Source organism: Aptenodytes patagonicus, chromosome 18 (assembly GCF_965638725.1).
Source record: "Aptenodytes patagonicus chromosome 18, bAptPat1.pri.cur, whole genome shotgun sequence".
Taxonomy (NCBI): domain Eukaryota; kingdom Metazoa; phylum Chordata; class Aves; order Sphenisciformes; family Spheniscidae; genus Aptenodytes; species Aptenodytes patagonicus.
The window spans coordinates 1,346,558-1,358,575 of NC_134966.1; the positions used below are offsets into that span (position 1 = coordinate 1,346,558).

The following is a 12,018-nucleotide window of genomic DNA, read 5'->3' on the forward strand; positions in this document are numbered from 1 at the left end:
CCCTTCTTCTCCTTGGACACAGCCTGGCAGGTTTTTCATTGCTTAAAGAAGTTGGGTCTTTGTAAGGAAAAGTATCTGAGGAGGCAAAATCTGCTCAGAGCCCAGGTCTGCCTTCACTTCTGATGACGTCCATGGCAGGGATTTCTGCAATGGCTTCTTAGAGTCTGCTCAGATCGCAGTGAGACCTGGAGTAACAACTGCCTCCAAGGAGAGCAGAGCCGCAGCAGCAGGACAGCATGAGTATTCTCCAGTGAAGAGACATTGGCCGCTTTTCCTCAGGCACCATCAATTTAGCTGGAAGTTCAGACATCCATCTTGCAGCCTCCAGCCACGAATCACCTCCTGTGCCCGGGATGTGCTGGCGCCTCAACCCAAGCTGGTCAGCAAAGTGAAGCAGAGTCTTGGGTGCAGCAAAGCTGGACCTGATGGCACCTGATCACCTCTGTCTCCCCCTGTCCCCATCTCTATTGCCAGAACTAGACCAGTAATGTTTCCTCTCTTTCCACTTTTTCCGTGCGGTCCTGCAGCACTCCCCTGCTCCTCAGCCCACACGGAGACCCACAAATTCAAAATTCACTTTCCACCATGTTCTCCAGCATTCACTCAAAAAATTACCACTTTCATGAACGTCACTGTCCCAGAGGAAGGGAGTCAGCACACCAGGGACCTGCAACCTCTGACTTGTACAAACTCCAATTTTCACAGCGTCTGGCATTTCCCCCTGAACCTGAGCAGCGTTGATGCAACAGTGGGCCTGCCCAGATGAATGAGCAGTGTTGTACTGGGATGAAGCAGTAGCTCCAGGCTGAGAGTTACTGCAGGCAGACCTAAGACAAGGCTAGCATGTGGGGTGCACCAGGGCTGGCCAGCCTGGCCTGAGTGCTGGGCTCTGAATACCTGCTTGAAGTGCAAATCTACACCGTAGTGCCTGAGTGACACCCAGCACTGGCACAGACTCCAGGGGACAAGCCATGCTCAGATCCAAGAGCTCAGGTGGGCCGGTGAGCCTCTGACCCAGCCCCAGGTTCTTGGGGACTGTGATCCAAGCCTTGAAGAGGTCAAGAGCAGGTCTCCTGCCTGCTCTCTCCCCATGGCCCAGGCTGGCCTTGAGGAGGTTGGGGAGGGGTCCAGGGTACCACTCCACAGCATGAAGAGAGTCAGCACACCGGTGATTAGAAGAGCAATTAGCAGAAGAGATTGAGGAAGAGGGGAAAGCCCTGATGGGGGTTATCTACCTTCCAGACCAGTCAGACCAGCCAGTTTGACCAGAGCAAGCTCCTCAAGGAAAAAGAAACAAGATGCTGTGGCACATCCCAAAGGGAAGACAAGGTGACCTACCATCACAGAGCACATGCCCCAGTCTGGAGGATGGCCAGGGCATTTGCAGTAGCCCAGTGGCTGCCAGGAGGCACCAAGACATGTCACAGATGCAGTGCAAATGTGGGGCAGATCTGAGAACAGACCCTTTCTCCCCCACCTTTCCAGACCCAGATCTCAAAGGCTTTCCTGTAGGATGGGCAGGCTGAAGAAGAAATACACCCTGTGCCTGGGAGTATTGCACGGAGCGAGTAGGGAGTGGAGGCATGAGAGGGAGCAGCAGAAGGGGATGCACGGAATCTGCAGGAAAACAGAAGGTGGAGATCAAAAGATGCAAGGAAGGGGACGACAGACTGACAGTGGGAACAACCTGTCCACAGCTCTCCCTGGGTGAGGGACATTGTGCTGGGAAGAGGTTTTGGAGAGAAATACTGTCCCGCTGTGGGAAGCTGCCTTTGGAGGCAGGAGGATCCCACCATGGCTGGTGGCACACCAGTGTCTCACGATGGCCCAGGATGCAGCAAGGATGAAACTTCTTGGAAACCACCACCAAAAACAAAAGCCTGTTGGTCAATGCGGCTTGTGCCAGCCTGCACCCCTGCACCAGTTGTTCCTGCAGTGGCTTGACAAGAGGTGATGAAGAGCAGTGGCAGGCTGCTCTCACTGGTCTCTCAGCTCAGCCGCCAAGTCCAAGCACAAGCACAAGAAGTATCTATGGCTACATCTTCTCAACAGCCAACTGCCAAATGTCCAGCAGCTGCTGGTGGGGCTGGAGAAGAGCAGGTTGTGGTCCCTGCCCGTGACCCAGGAGGGAGCAGCCAGGAACGGGTGCCTGCCCTGATGCTGCTGGAGACTTGGAGGTGGGCTTGGACTCTGCCCACCCGAAGGGGACCTCACCCTGCCCCGGGTAAGAGGATGTGCTGGGACTTCACCCCATAGGGCAGGAGGTAGTTCCTTGCCTTCCAGAGAGGAGCCTGCCTTTGAACCACTGCAGCCAAATGGCTCCCTGTGTTCTCCTTCCCTGCTTGGCTTGAACGTTTGCTCAGTCCTTTTACTCAACGGCAGCAGGTCTATGGTAGTCCTTCTGAATTTCTAGCAGGCTCAGGGACCTCCCCTGCACCCCCCCCCGCTCCCCCACGTGGCCCTGAGTGCAGGTGCAGTACACCTCCTCGATAAAGCTGCTCCTGCCAGCTGCAACCGCCCTCTCGTAACAGCATGGGGTGTCAGGAAAGCAGCGTTTGGCATGTGCTTCAATGGAGATGGGAACGGGGGCGTCAGCCTGCAGCCGCAGAGCTGACACCTTTATAGAGAGGGTGCATTATACCTCCGTGCATCAATGCGCCGGCTGCCCTTGCCCCTCCTAAGCCACTAAGGTGAGCTCCAGTTAGCCAATTCGCAAGCTGCTTTTCGGGGTTGGTTTGGCACTGCTGGGTCTGCCTGGCCCCAGGGTGGCTGTAATGGGGCAGGTGCTTCCCTAAGCTGAGCGACTGGTCCTCTCCTTAGGTGGGAATCTTGGGCGAGGCATTTGCAGAGCTCCAGGTTATCCTTCCCTTCATTTTGTAGTCGATTTACATGTAGGAGATTTTGACCATGGCAAAGCAAGTGAAATGAATAAAGTACAAAGTTCTGTCAGGTACTAGTCAGACACTGTTGATGCTTTAAGCATGTTAGCCATGTTACAATGGAAAGAAAAGGTGTTTTACATACAGAAATCTACATACATACAACAGCCCGAGACTTCTAGTTTTGTTGTTGTTGCTTAAACAAAGCTACAAGACAATGTTCAGGAACTGACCTTGGACTCTTTCTCCTCCAAGAGCGTCTCCAGCTTCTTTTGTGCAGCACGACCTTCGTGGTCGTCACTGACTATCAGAATGACGTGATTCCAGTTGAAGACTCTCATCATCTCAAACCAGACATTGGCCTGGTGAGAGTATGGTGGGACCGTGCGCAAAAAGGACAGGTGGATGCTCTGCAAGGAAGAACAAGAGCTAAACATAGACTGGTTGAGTCATTGGCCAGGGTGCGTCTCAGGGACCGGGCAGGTTTGCAGGGACAGGGCTGGGATCACAAGGCCAAAGAGGCAAGAGCAGCAATTTTTAGTAGACCTCTGGGTTGCACGCCTTGAGCTAGCCTCTGGGACCTGTACTCCTTTCTTCTGGCTGAGAAGCAAACTCTGGCTACAATTTCGTACCTCTCTCTGGTTAATCCAGCGCATGGGAGAGAGGGTTTTTTGCTTTGTGGTCTGTAAACACGTGGTGAAGAAAAGCCTGTCCAGCAAGAAACTGTCAGCAACATTCAGTGCAAATATAGCCTTTCCTCTTGACTTTTTGAAAATCTTACTGAGCAAAGGACATCAAAAAGAAAACGAATTCCCTTCAGAGAGCGACAAGGAGCAGCTGCAGGTATATGCAGGTGTATATTAGTTATTTGTTATGAGAGAAGTTCAGAAAAGCAGTTTTATAATAAGCTGTTTGGCTGTTTCTCGGTCAGCTTGTTCTGCAGCAGCACACAGGAGGCAGTCCTGGGCTCATGCCCCGGCTAACCTATCTGATTTGGTTAAAGACATCACTATGGTTGGATGATTGGAATTGCAATAGCAATTCCAGCCTAATTAAGTACAGCACTCTTTGGGGAGCAATTGGACCACAAGCTGTAGCTGACAGAGAGGTTTCAAAAAATGCAGCTTTTCCAAAAGGCCCTAGAGTCAAATACTAGAAAATGAAAGTGCTTACGCTCAGCATGGACGCTACTTGACAAACCAGCTACGTGCTGGAGGGAGGCAGAAGTCTGAACAGGAGAGGACAAAAAGGAAAGCACCATAATATTTATTTTTTGAGGCTGAGATGGTCCTCTGGACCAAACAGGGCTTGTCCAGACCTGCTCATCCAGGGAGCTGACCCAGCACGGGTCAGGAATATCCTGAATGGGCCAAAGTAATTCACTCTGGAAAAGAAAGGGTGTCACGTCCACCATGGACCCACGCAGGAGGGATGGGCAGACCAGATAATGCCTTTTCCTCACACTCAACACGGTGATAAAGTCAAACCGAACCATGAAATGTATAGAAAACACTGCAAAACTCCTGTCGTGGTCAGGTCTCTCTGCAGTGGGACAGTGTGTCTGTTCTGCTGCCCTGGCCCAAAACACAGAAAAGAGGGAGGCAGCAGCAAAAATACCAAAGCACTGGAAACATTTCCTAATTGCTGAAGACCAAGAAGAAATGTGGATGTTCAATCGAAGGAGGAAATGAACCAGGAGAGCTGTAACAAGCCTCCCAGAGCTGCAATTTTGTATGACTGATACAAACATTCCCAATTACACGAAGAGCAGGAGAAATGTGGCTCACCCCACAAGCCCAGTACTAATCAACAGGATCGGGAAGAAGCCCCACAGGGACAAACAATGGAAGGACAACTATGGTCTCCACGCCAACACGGTGCTCAAGCTCTCTTTGGAGTCAGCAGAGATGCCCAGGTATTTCCAGGTCCAGCTCCACAGCTCGGGCCAGGGGTGCACAAGATGGGTCTGAGCATTTTTAATTTTTAATCCCTCAGCATTTTTAATGGCTTTAAAGAAATACATGGAAATGGAAAATGGAAATGGGAAAAAAAATCAGAAGAGAAATGAAAAAAGAACGGAATAGCTAATAGTGAAAAAAAAAATCAGAAAAATACAGCCTAAAACAAATCAAAAATCTAACTTAAAATTATTTCAATCCCTTTTTGAAATTAAAACATCTTTGAAATTTCAATATATTGTATCAAATTATTTTCTAGTTTCCCAACTAGCTTGCAAAAATGCTGTTTAAACTGATCGTGGCTTTCTTAAGTGTTGTAAATACATTTCACTAGGTTCAGATGAACAAATTTTACTGCAAAGTTGTTGGAGAGCAACTTGTTTTAACATTTCAGGCAAATTTGCTTTCTGAGGTGGTGTCAAAAGGGTCATGGACTTGGTATGATGGTATCTCAGCTCTCAGAATGCAGAACTGTAGTTTTTAAATAGGGTAATGAAGAATAACTAATCACAAATGCTGAGTCTAGATTTCAGGATGAGCACTCACATTCTGTGCTCAGCTTTTGAAGCACCTGGGACTCCTGAACTTCTCTGCAGGGCCCAAAGATTGGCAGAAAAATGAAAGTAGAGTGCCCCAAAGGTTAACAAGTCCAACTTGTGATGTGCAGAGGCAGATGGGAATCAGGTTTTGTGTGATTTGATAACCCATATCACAGCATATGCAGTGACAGGTCTCTGGCAAATCCCTCTGAACCCAGCACAGTTTTCCTGGCCATGGGCATGGGCACATGGGGCTGTACTGCCAAGTATGTGGATGCAATGATTTTTGCATGATAGTAAGCCTTTTTTTAGGAAAATACGTGTTGTAAAGATCTGATTTTTTCACACAGCCTCTGTGAGACAATCGTCACTCATTTCTTTAATGAAAGAGTGGTTAAACATTGGAACAGGCTGCCCAGGGAAGTGGGCAGCATCCCTGGAAGTATTTAAAAGACATGTAGATGTGGTGCTTAGGGACATGGTTTTAGTGGGCATGGTGGTGTTGGGTCGACGGTTGGACTCGATGATCTTAGAGGTCTTTTCCAACCTCAATGATTCTATGATTCTATGATTTCAGCTGCGCTGCTCATCACCCTGTCCCTGAAGTACTGCTACAAGTGCTTTAACTCTGAGCTGTCAGGGGTCATAACCCGCTCCCCTCAGCTCAGGCACACAGCAAAAATGGTCCTAATTACAAATCAACAGTTTGCCTTGTAAGATGTTTTGCAGGATTCACATCATTTGCTCTCCTCTGAGTGTGCCTGCTGCCCGCTGGGAGGGCTGGGATGTGAGCGTGGGAATCGCTCAGCAGACCCAAGCCGAGAAGCAGCTTTCTGCAATGTCCTCCTATCTCCCACCAAAACCTGACTGCTCAGCCCTGTGCTTCCTCACTTAATCCTACTTCTGCAAAAAGTAAGTAAATACAGGTTGGGACTGAATCCAGGCTTCCACGTGAATTCAGCTCAGCAGAAACCCATGGGGCTGGAGCCCAAATGCACGGGGAGTGAGTGTCGTTATGAGGCTGGGGACATGTGCTGGGTGCAGTCTCTTAGGAACCGCAAATTATTAATGTTATGGACTTTGTTGCCATGAGTATGTATGAAGAGGAGCTGAATTTGAGTAGATCGTGTGTGTGTGTGTGTGTATGTATGTGTGCAAGCAAGGACTCTGTGTATACATAAATGTGAGCATATACGTGCAGAAAAGCATGTGTGTGCATGTACCCGCATAGGGAACGTGCTCGGGTGCTTGAATAGCTGTGCACAGAGTCTGCACGTGGCCATGTCATGCCTGGGGGAGGGTGCACGTGTGGGTGACTATCGATGGAGTTTGTGTGCACAGGGGACGTGCACATGTATAGGGAGTGTGCAGGCATGGCTGTGGGGCCACCAGGCAGTGCAAGTGTGTCCGTATAAGGCCCACGTACAGGTCCATGCGTGAAAGGATTGCTATCTTTACCTCTGTCTGCCTAAGGGCTCATGGGGTGCAAGGGGGGGGCGGGGTGCACCCCCTTCACGCGCAAAGTGGGGTGCAAGGCGGGGGGGGCACCCCCTGCATGTGCAAAAGTGGGGTGCAAGGCGGGGGGGGGGCAAGTTATGGGGTGCCGGGGGTGTGTGTGTGGGGGTGCACCCCGTGCACGCGCAAAAGCGGGGTGCAACGGGTGCAAGGTGGGGGGGGGGCAAGATATGGGGTGCAAGGGGTGGGGGGGCACCCCGTGCACGCGCAAAAGCGGGGTCATGCTCACGGTCCATGGCTGGTAGAGTAATTTTTCCTACAGGCTTGAGAAAATGACGTGCTTTTGTTTCATTACCTATGGAAATAATGTAGCCAGTCCCCCTTTAAGCAATGTGCCCCAAAACTGAGCTGTCGGGACAGCTTCAAGGAGATTGGCAGAGATGCCAATATATAAGTTCCTGATAACGTAGCAAAAATCATCAGCTGGGTACAGAAAAGAAGCCTTGGCCAGTGTCTCCATGGAAGGAGCCTGGGCTGCTCTGCCCCCTGCTCTGTTCAGACTGCCCGCCAGCCAGCACACGTTGCCTCTGAGCCCCGCCAGAAAGCAGCCTGCCCACTGCCCCGCGTGATGGCTGCAGATGTGGGAGGGAGCTGAGATAACTCCGCGATAGCTTAGGCGTGTGCTGGGAGGGATTTTAGTGGGTGCAGACGTATGGGGAGTTCAGGCACAAATGCATCGTCTGCATTTCCCCTGCAGTGCCTGGAGGAAAGGACTTGTTAACCTCTGGGGAATGGCCCAGCAACCACAGCGGCAGCCTTGTGGAGTGGTGGGGCTCTGTCCTTCTCCCAGCTTGAACCCCGAGAGCCTGTGAAGAGCTCTCCTCCACTGGGATGAGTGGGCTCCATCACTGCCATCAGCACAGGCTTCAGCGCGCGGAGTCCCTCATCTGCTCTGATGCACTGCAGGCCACCCCTGCTGACGGCTGTGCTGCTCGGCAGTGGCTGTGAAACCCATTCCCGGGGCAAACGTCTCTGCATTACAGTAACCAGCCTCTCCAGTCACTTCTTGCAGGTGCCGGTGAAGGAGTCCTGACCCTGACGTCGGTTGAGGGAAATCACTTTTCTCCCCACGTTCAGTGCAGCTTCCCATGCTGACTAACACCTTTTCTGCTGAGCATCGGTTGCCAGTGAGACCGGTAATAAAGAAAAATACCCCTCTTAGTGAGCGGTAACCGCCGGGAGGGCATGGAGTGGTTATACTGAGGTAAGGAACCAAAGGGAAAAGCCATCCCCGGGCCCAGGCTGGAGAGAGAGAGAGAAAGAGAGAGACAGACCTCATTTCAACTACCAGGACCAGGTGCTGGACATTGAGATGGCTCTCCAAGTGCAGAATGACTAAACTCCATTTTTCACCTATTTCAGCAGCAGAGCAGGTCTCAGTTAAGAGCTGCCCTTGGTCCTCCGCTGCACTGCCTCTCCAACGGGGGGATGGTGTGGGGCTCAGCAGCTCGGGGCACCCAGCATGTCCCTTCATCCCCATCACATAGGTGTGGTCCCACGCGGTGGTGATGAACGGCACCAGACCCTCCCGGCTCTTGAGCTGTGCATTTCCCCATGAGCTTTGCTCTCACACTCTCAGTGTCATTTCATATTTCTCATATTGTCAAGATGTCAATGTCATCTCATTTTTTCGGCTGAGATGTAAAAGAGATATAAATACCCGCAATGACACATGGGGAACAGAAGCACTAAAGCAATAGTCCAGCCTGTCCATTCAGGGGGGCCGGCATGAGAAGGTCAGAGTGTGATTTTTGCAATGCTCAGTCCATGAGGAGTCCATGAAGGGCTCTCCATAGTGATGGACACCACAGTGATGGGTACCACTCTGCCGCCTTTACCGTGAGTTCCTCCTGCAGTTCCCTGCTCACCTCACTCAGAGGTGACTGAGATTTCAGAGACCCCCTCACCGTGCAGGCAGGATTGTGCTGAATGACGTGAGGATCTCGGTGAAGAAATGGGTAATGATTTCATAAGATCTACGCACAAGAAGGCCAAACAAAGGCTGCCAAGCCAGAGTGCTCAGCTTGATAGCTGCAATACCGTTTCTAGAACAAATAGTTCTTTGAATACTGGGAGCAATAAAGCTTGCTTCCCTCAGGTATCTTTGTTGAAAGACTGGCTACAGCTTGTGGACCACTATGCTCGACTGGAGATGCTCCGAGAACGTCAAAAGGTCCTGGGCAAACCTGTCTGTGCTGAGGCCCATGCCTTTCCTCTCCCTGGCAGCTTAGCCTGGGGAGGACCATAATTAACTCTGAGACTTCGACCCCCTGTGAAATTTAGCTAAAATTGGTTGATGCCTTCAAAACCAATCAGGGACATACACACAATGTGATCTTACAGGCTTGTTTCCATAGAAACTAAGCTGAAAGATATAATTTCCTGAATTAAAAAAAAAAAAAAAAAAAAGGCAAGCTGATCAGTGGAAACCAAAAAGGGAACCAGCTGAATGTCCCTGTGTTGCACCAGCCAGCCTGTCCTGCATGGGGTGTGCAGAGCCTTGCACCGTCCCGTCCCATGCCTTCGCGCCCCTTTGCTCTGCTGTCCTCCACTCCACTCCCACCTTTGCTGACCCCTCCAGCTCCTGCCAGTCCACTATTCAACATCCTTGCTCCTCTACCCACCCAGTCCCTGCCTTTGCCCCATCTCCTGCCTGCAACTCTGCAGAGAGCCCCAAGTCCTCAAGCCCCCGGCTGTCTCAGCGGGAAGAGTCTGAGCAAGAGGCCAGCCAGGCAGGAGTGCTCGGAGGGGTGAGACGTGCCCGGTGCAGGCAGTGCGGCCTCCCTGCCGAGTCCCTGCCAGGCAAGTGCACCCCATAGCCCTTGACCTGCCCAACACCCCCAAATATTCAGTGGGGAGCACCTCCCTGCCACTGCAGTGGGTTGCCACTGCCGCAGTGGGTCACTCCTCCAGCTCTGAAGTCAGCCACGTGGTTTTTATGAGCCACTTTTGCAGAAAACATGTTTTAAATAGGAAAAAAATGGCTGAAGCAGAGTCTGCTGGGGAAGCTCCCACCCCCTCAGGGTGAGCACGCAAATTCAGCACAAGGTCGTGCTGTGGAAAAGGCAGCCAATTTGCTTTGGTAAGCACAGCTCTGCTGAGATGAAGCTGGACCATGCCATCATGTGCACTGTGACAAGGTCCCTCTCGGTGACATTGCTGATCAGACCTATCTCGTCCCCATGGCAGCATGAACCAAATTCTCCCCGCACATTTCCTACCTGCTGCCTGTCCCCTCCCTCGGTCTGCCAGCTCTGTTACCATCCCTTTCCTTCTAACAGTGCCTGACGGGACCCTGCCAGGCCGTGCGGGTCCCCAGCCCCTGGCAGCCACCGTTGCTGTCACTGCCGTGGTCTTGGCTTGCTCGTTGTCCTACCATGGTTTTACTTGGTAGGAGAGGCCAAGAGCTGCTGTTGGTCCAGCCGAGCAGTCCTGCGGGCTGCATCTCTGGGAGCCTCTGCTCCTCCCTCCTAAAATTTGACTTCATTTAACATGTAGGCGGAGTAACTATTTTTGCACTGAACATTTGCATTTGTGAATATTCACATTTTCCAAGCAAAGACCGATTCGTGCTTCAAAACAGGCCTGATCTCACCCACTAAGCTCGTGCACCTGGATGAAAACCTCCACCAAGGCTGCAATGGCATGTGGTCTGCCTGGCTCTGCTCAGCTCCTCCTTTTGCTTTTAGTAAGCACAAACTGTGTTTGCAAGATGGGTTGGGAGCTGAGCGCCACTGGAAGAGCCGGCCATGGCAGCACCTCATGGCCCAGGCCAGGGCATTGCCCCCAGCCCCCCCCACACAGCAAGACCTCATCCAGCCTGAAAGTCTCCGTGTTTCCACAGGGAGAGCAGGCAGCAGTTTGAGACACTGGAATTTGAACCTCTTTCTTGAATGCTGGCCAGACTGAATGTCATTTAAAGCCTCGGGATAACTTGTTAGTCAATTCTAATATCTCCCCTACCAATATCACAGAAACCCAGAGAAGTGAATGCAACCAAACAACCTTCAAGCCCCAGAGAGCTCCTGCCCAATGTACAGGCTCCATTAGGATCCTCCTGCTCCTCCACAGGTCCCCTTGCACCCGGGGAGCACCCAGGACCCCCCCGGCTGTCACTAGTGATGCATTTGCCTTGGCTGAAGAGCAGCGAGCCCAGCAGCCTGGCAGAGAAACGCTGCAGAAATCATCCAGCACTATGTAGGTCAACACTGGCAGCTGCGAAAAAATAATGTACCGGGGAATGCGGGAGAGGGCGAGAGGAAGCTGCAGGTTTAACTGGAGAGGATGGAAGGACAGACAGACATATAGATAGGCAGGGTAGCGTAGACATCATTAACCCTCCTGACGGGCACTCTTGATTTACACCACATGTATGAGGTACTAGACTAGAAACATGCATCAGTTACCTTATCAGAATATATAGACATGCGTGTTGTCAGACCAATGACAGGGATCCTGTAGAAGCCAGCTGTGTATGATACAGGTGTTGGTGTTAGGTGATCGTTGGGAGCAGGAGGGTGACTAACTAATATTGCATAGACCTGTAGGACAGGATACATGACACAAACATTATTTCACAGGAGCACATCGGCCATCGAGTGCGATTATTTTCCTTTTCTTTTCTGCAACATTAAACAGCCCCACGTTAACACGATAACGGCATTCAAATAATTGGGAACAGCGAAGCAAGGGCTGCGCTGGGGAGCGAGGGGTGCTGTGGCGTGGGCTCGGGCTGCAGTCCGCGTGGACATGATGGGTCTGCTCAGGGTTATATCTTAATGGAAACGCTGTGCCTAGCCGCTCCACTCGCTAAACTAATAACTTTCATGGATTACAGATTAAAGGGAAACATCTCCCTTACAGTCACACTGTGTAATGCGATTTCTTTAACCACACATTTAATACTCGGTTGTAATTCCCCTCTGAGGACTATTACAAACAAAGTGGTCAGCTGGGACTCCGAGCAGGAGAAGGAGCGCAGAGCCATGGAGTGAATCAGCCATCTGGCCCTGAGCACGCAGAGAAATGAGAAAGCCGGGGGGCGGCGGGGGGCAGGAGCTGGGATCTGCCCACAGCACACCGGGGCGGTGGGGCACAAGGGATCTGGCTTATACCGAAACGTGGAAG

The 12,018-nt window shown here is 51.5% G+C and overlaps 1 protein-coding gene across 15 annotated transcripts in view; it reads right to left on the bottom strand.

The window, feature by feature from the left end:
• Positions 1–12,018, bottom strand: part of GRIN1 (glutamate ionotropic receptor NMDA type subunit 1) — a 40,773-nt gene that overhangs the window by 25,681 nt on the left and 3,074 nt on the right. For all 15 annotated transcript variants that reach the window (XR_012996786.1, XR_012996785.1, XM_076355706.1 and 12 more), the window contains exons 2-3: positions 11,298–11,432; positions 3,113–3,289 (exon numbers count right to left, since the gene is read on the bottom strand). Coding sequence is in view for 13 of the 15 variants with exons in the window: in XM_076355706.1 (XP_076211821.1) it covers positions 3,113–3,289; positions 11,298–11,432 (312 nt within the window). In the remaining 2 variants the exon portion in view is untranslated. The remainder of the gene's footprint in view (positions 1–3,112; positions 3,290–11,297; positions 11,433–12,018) is intronic.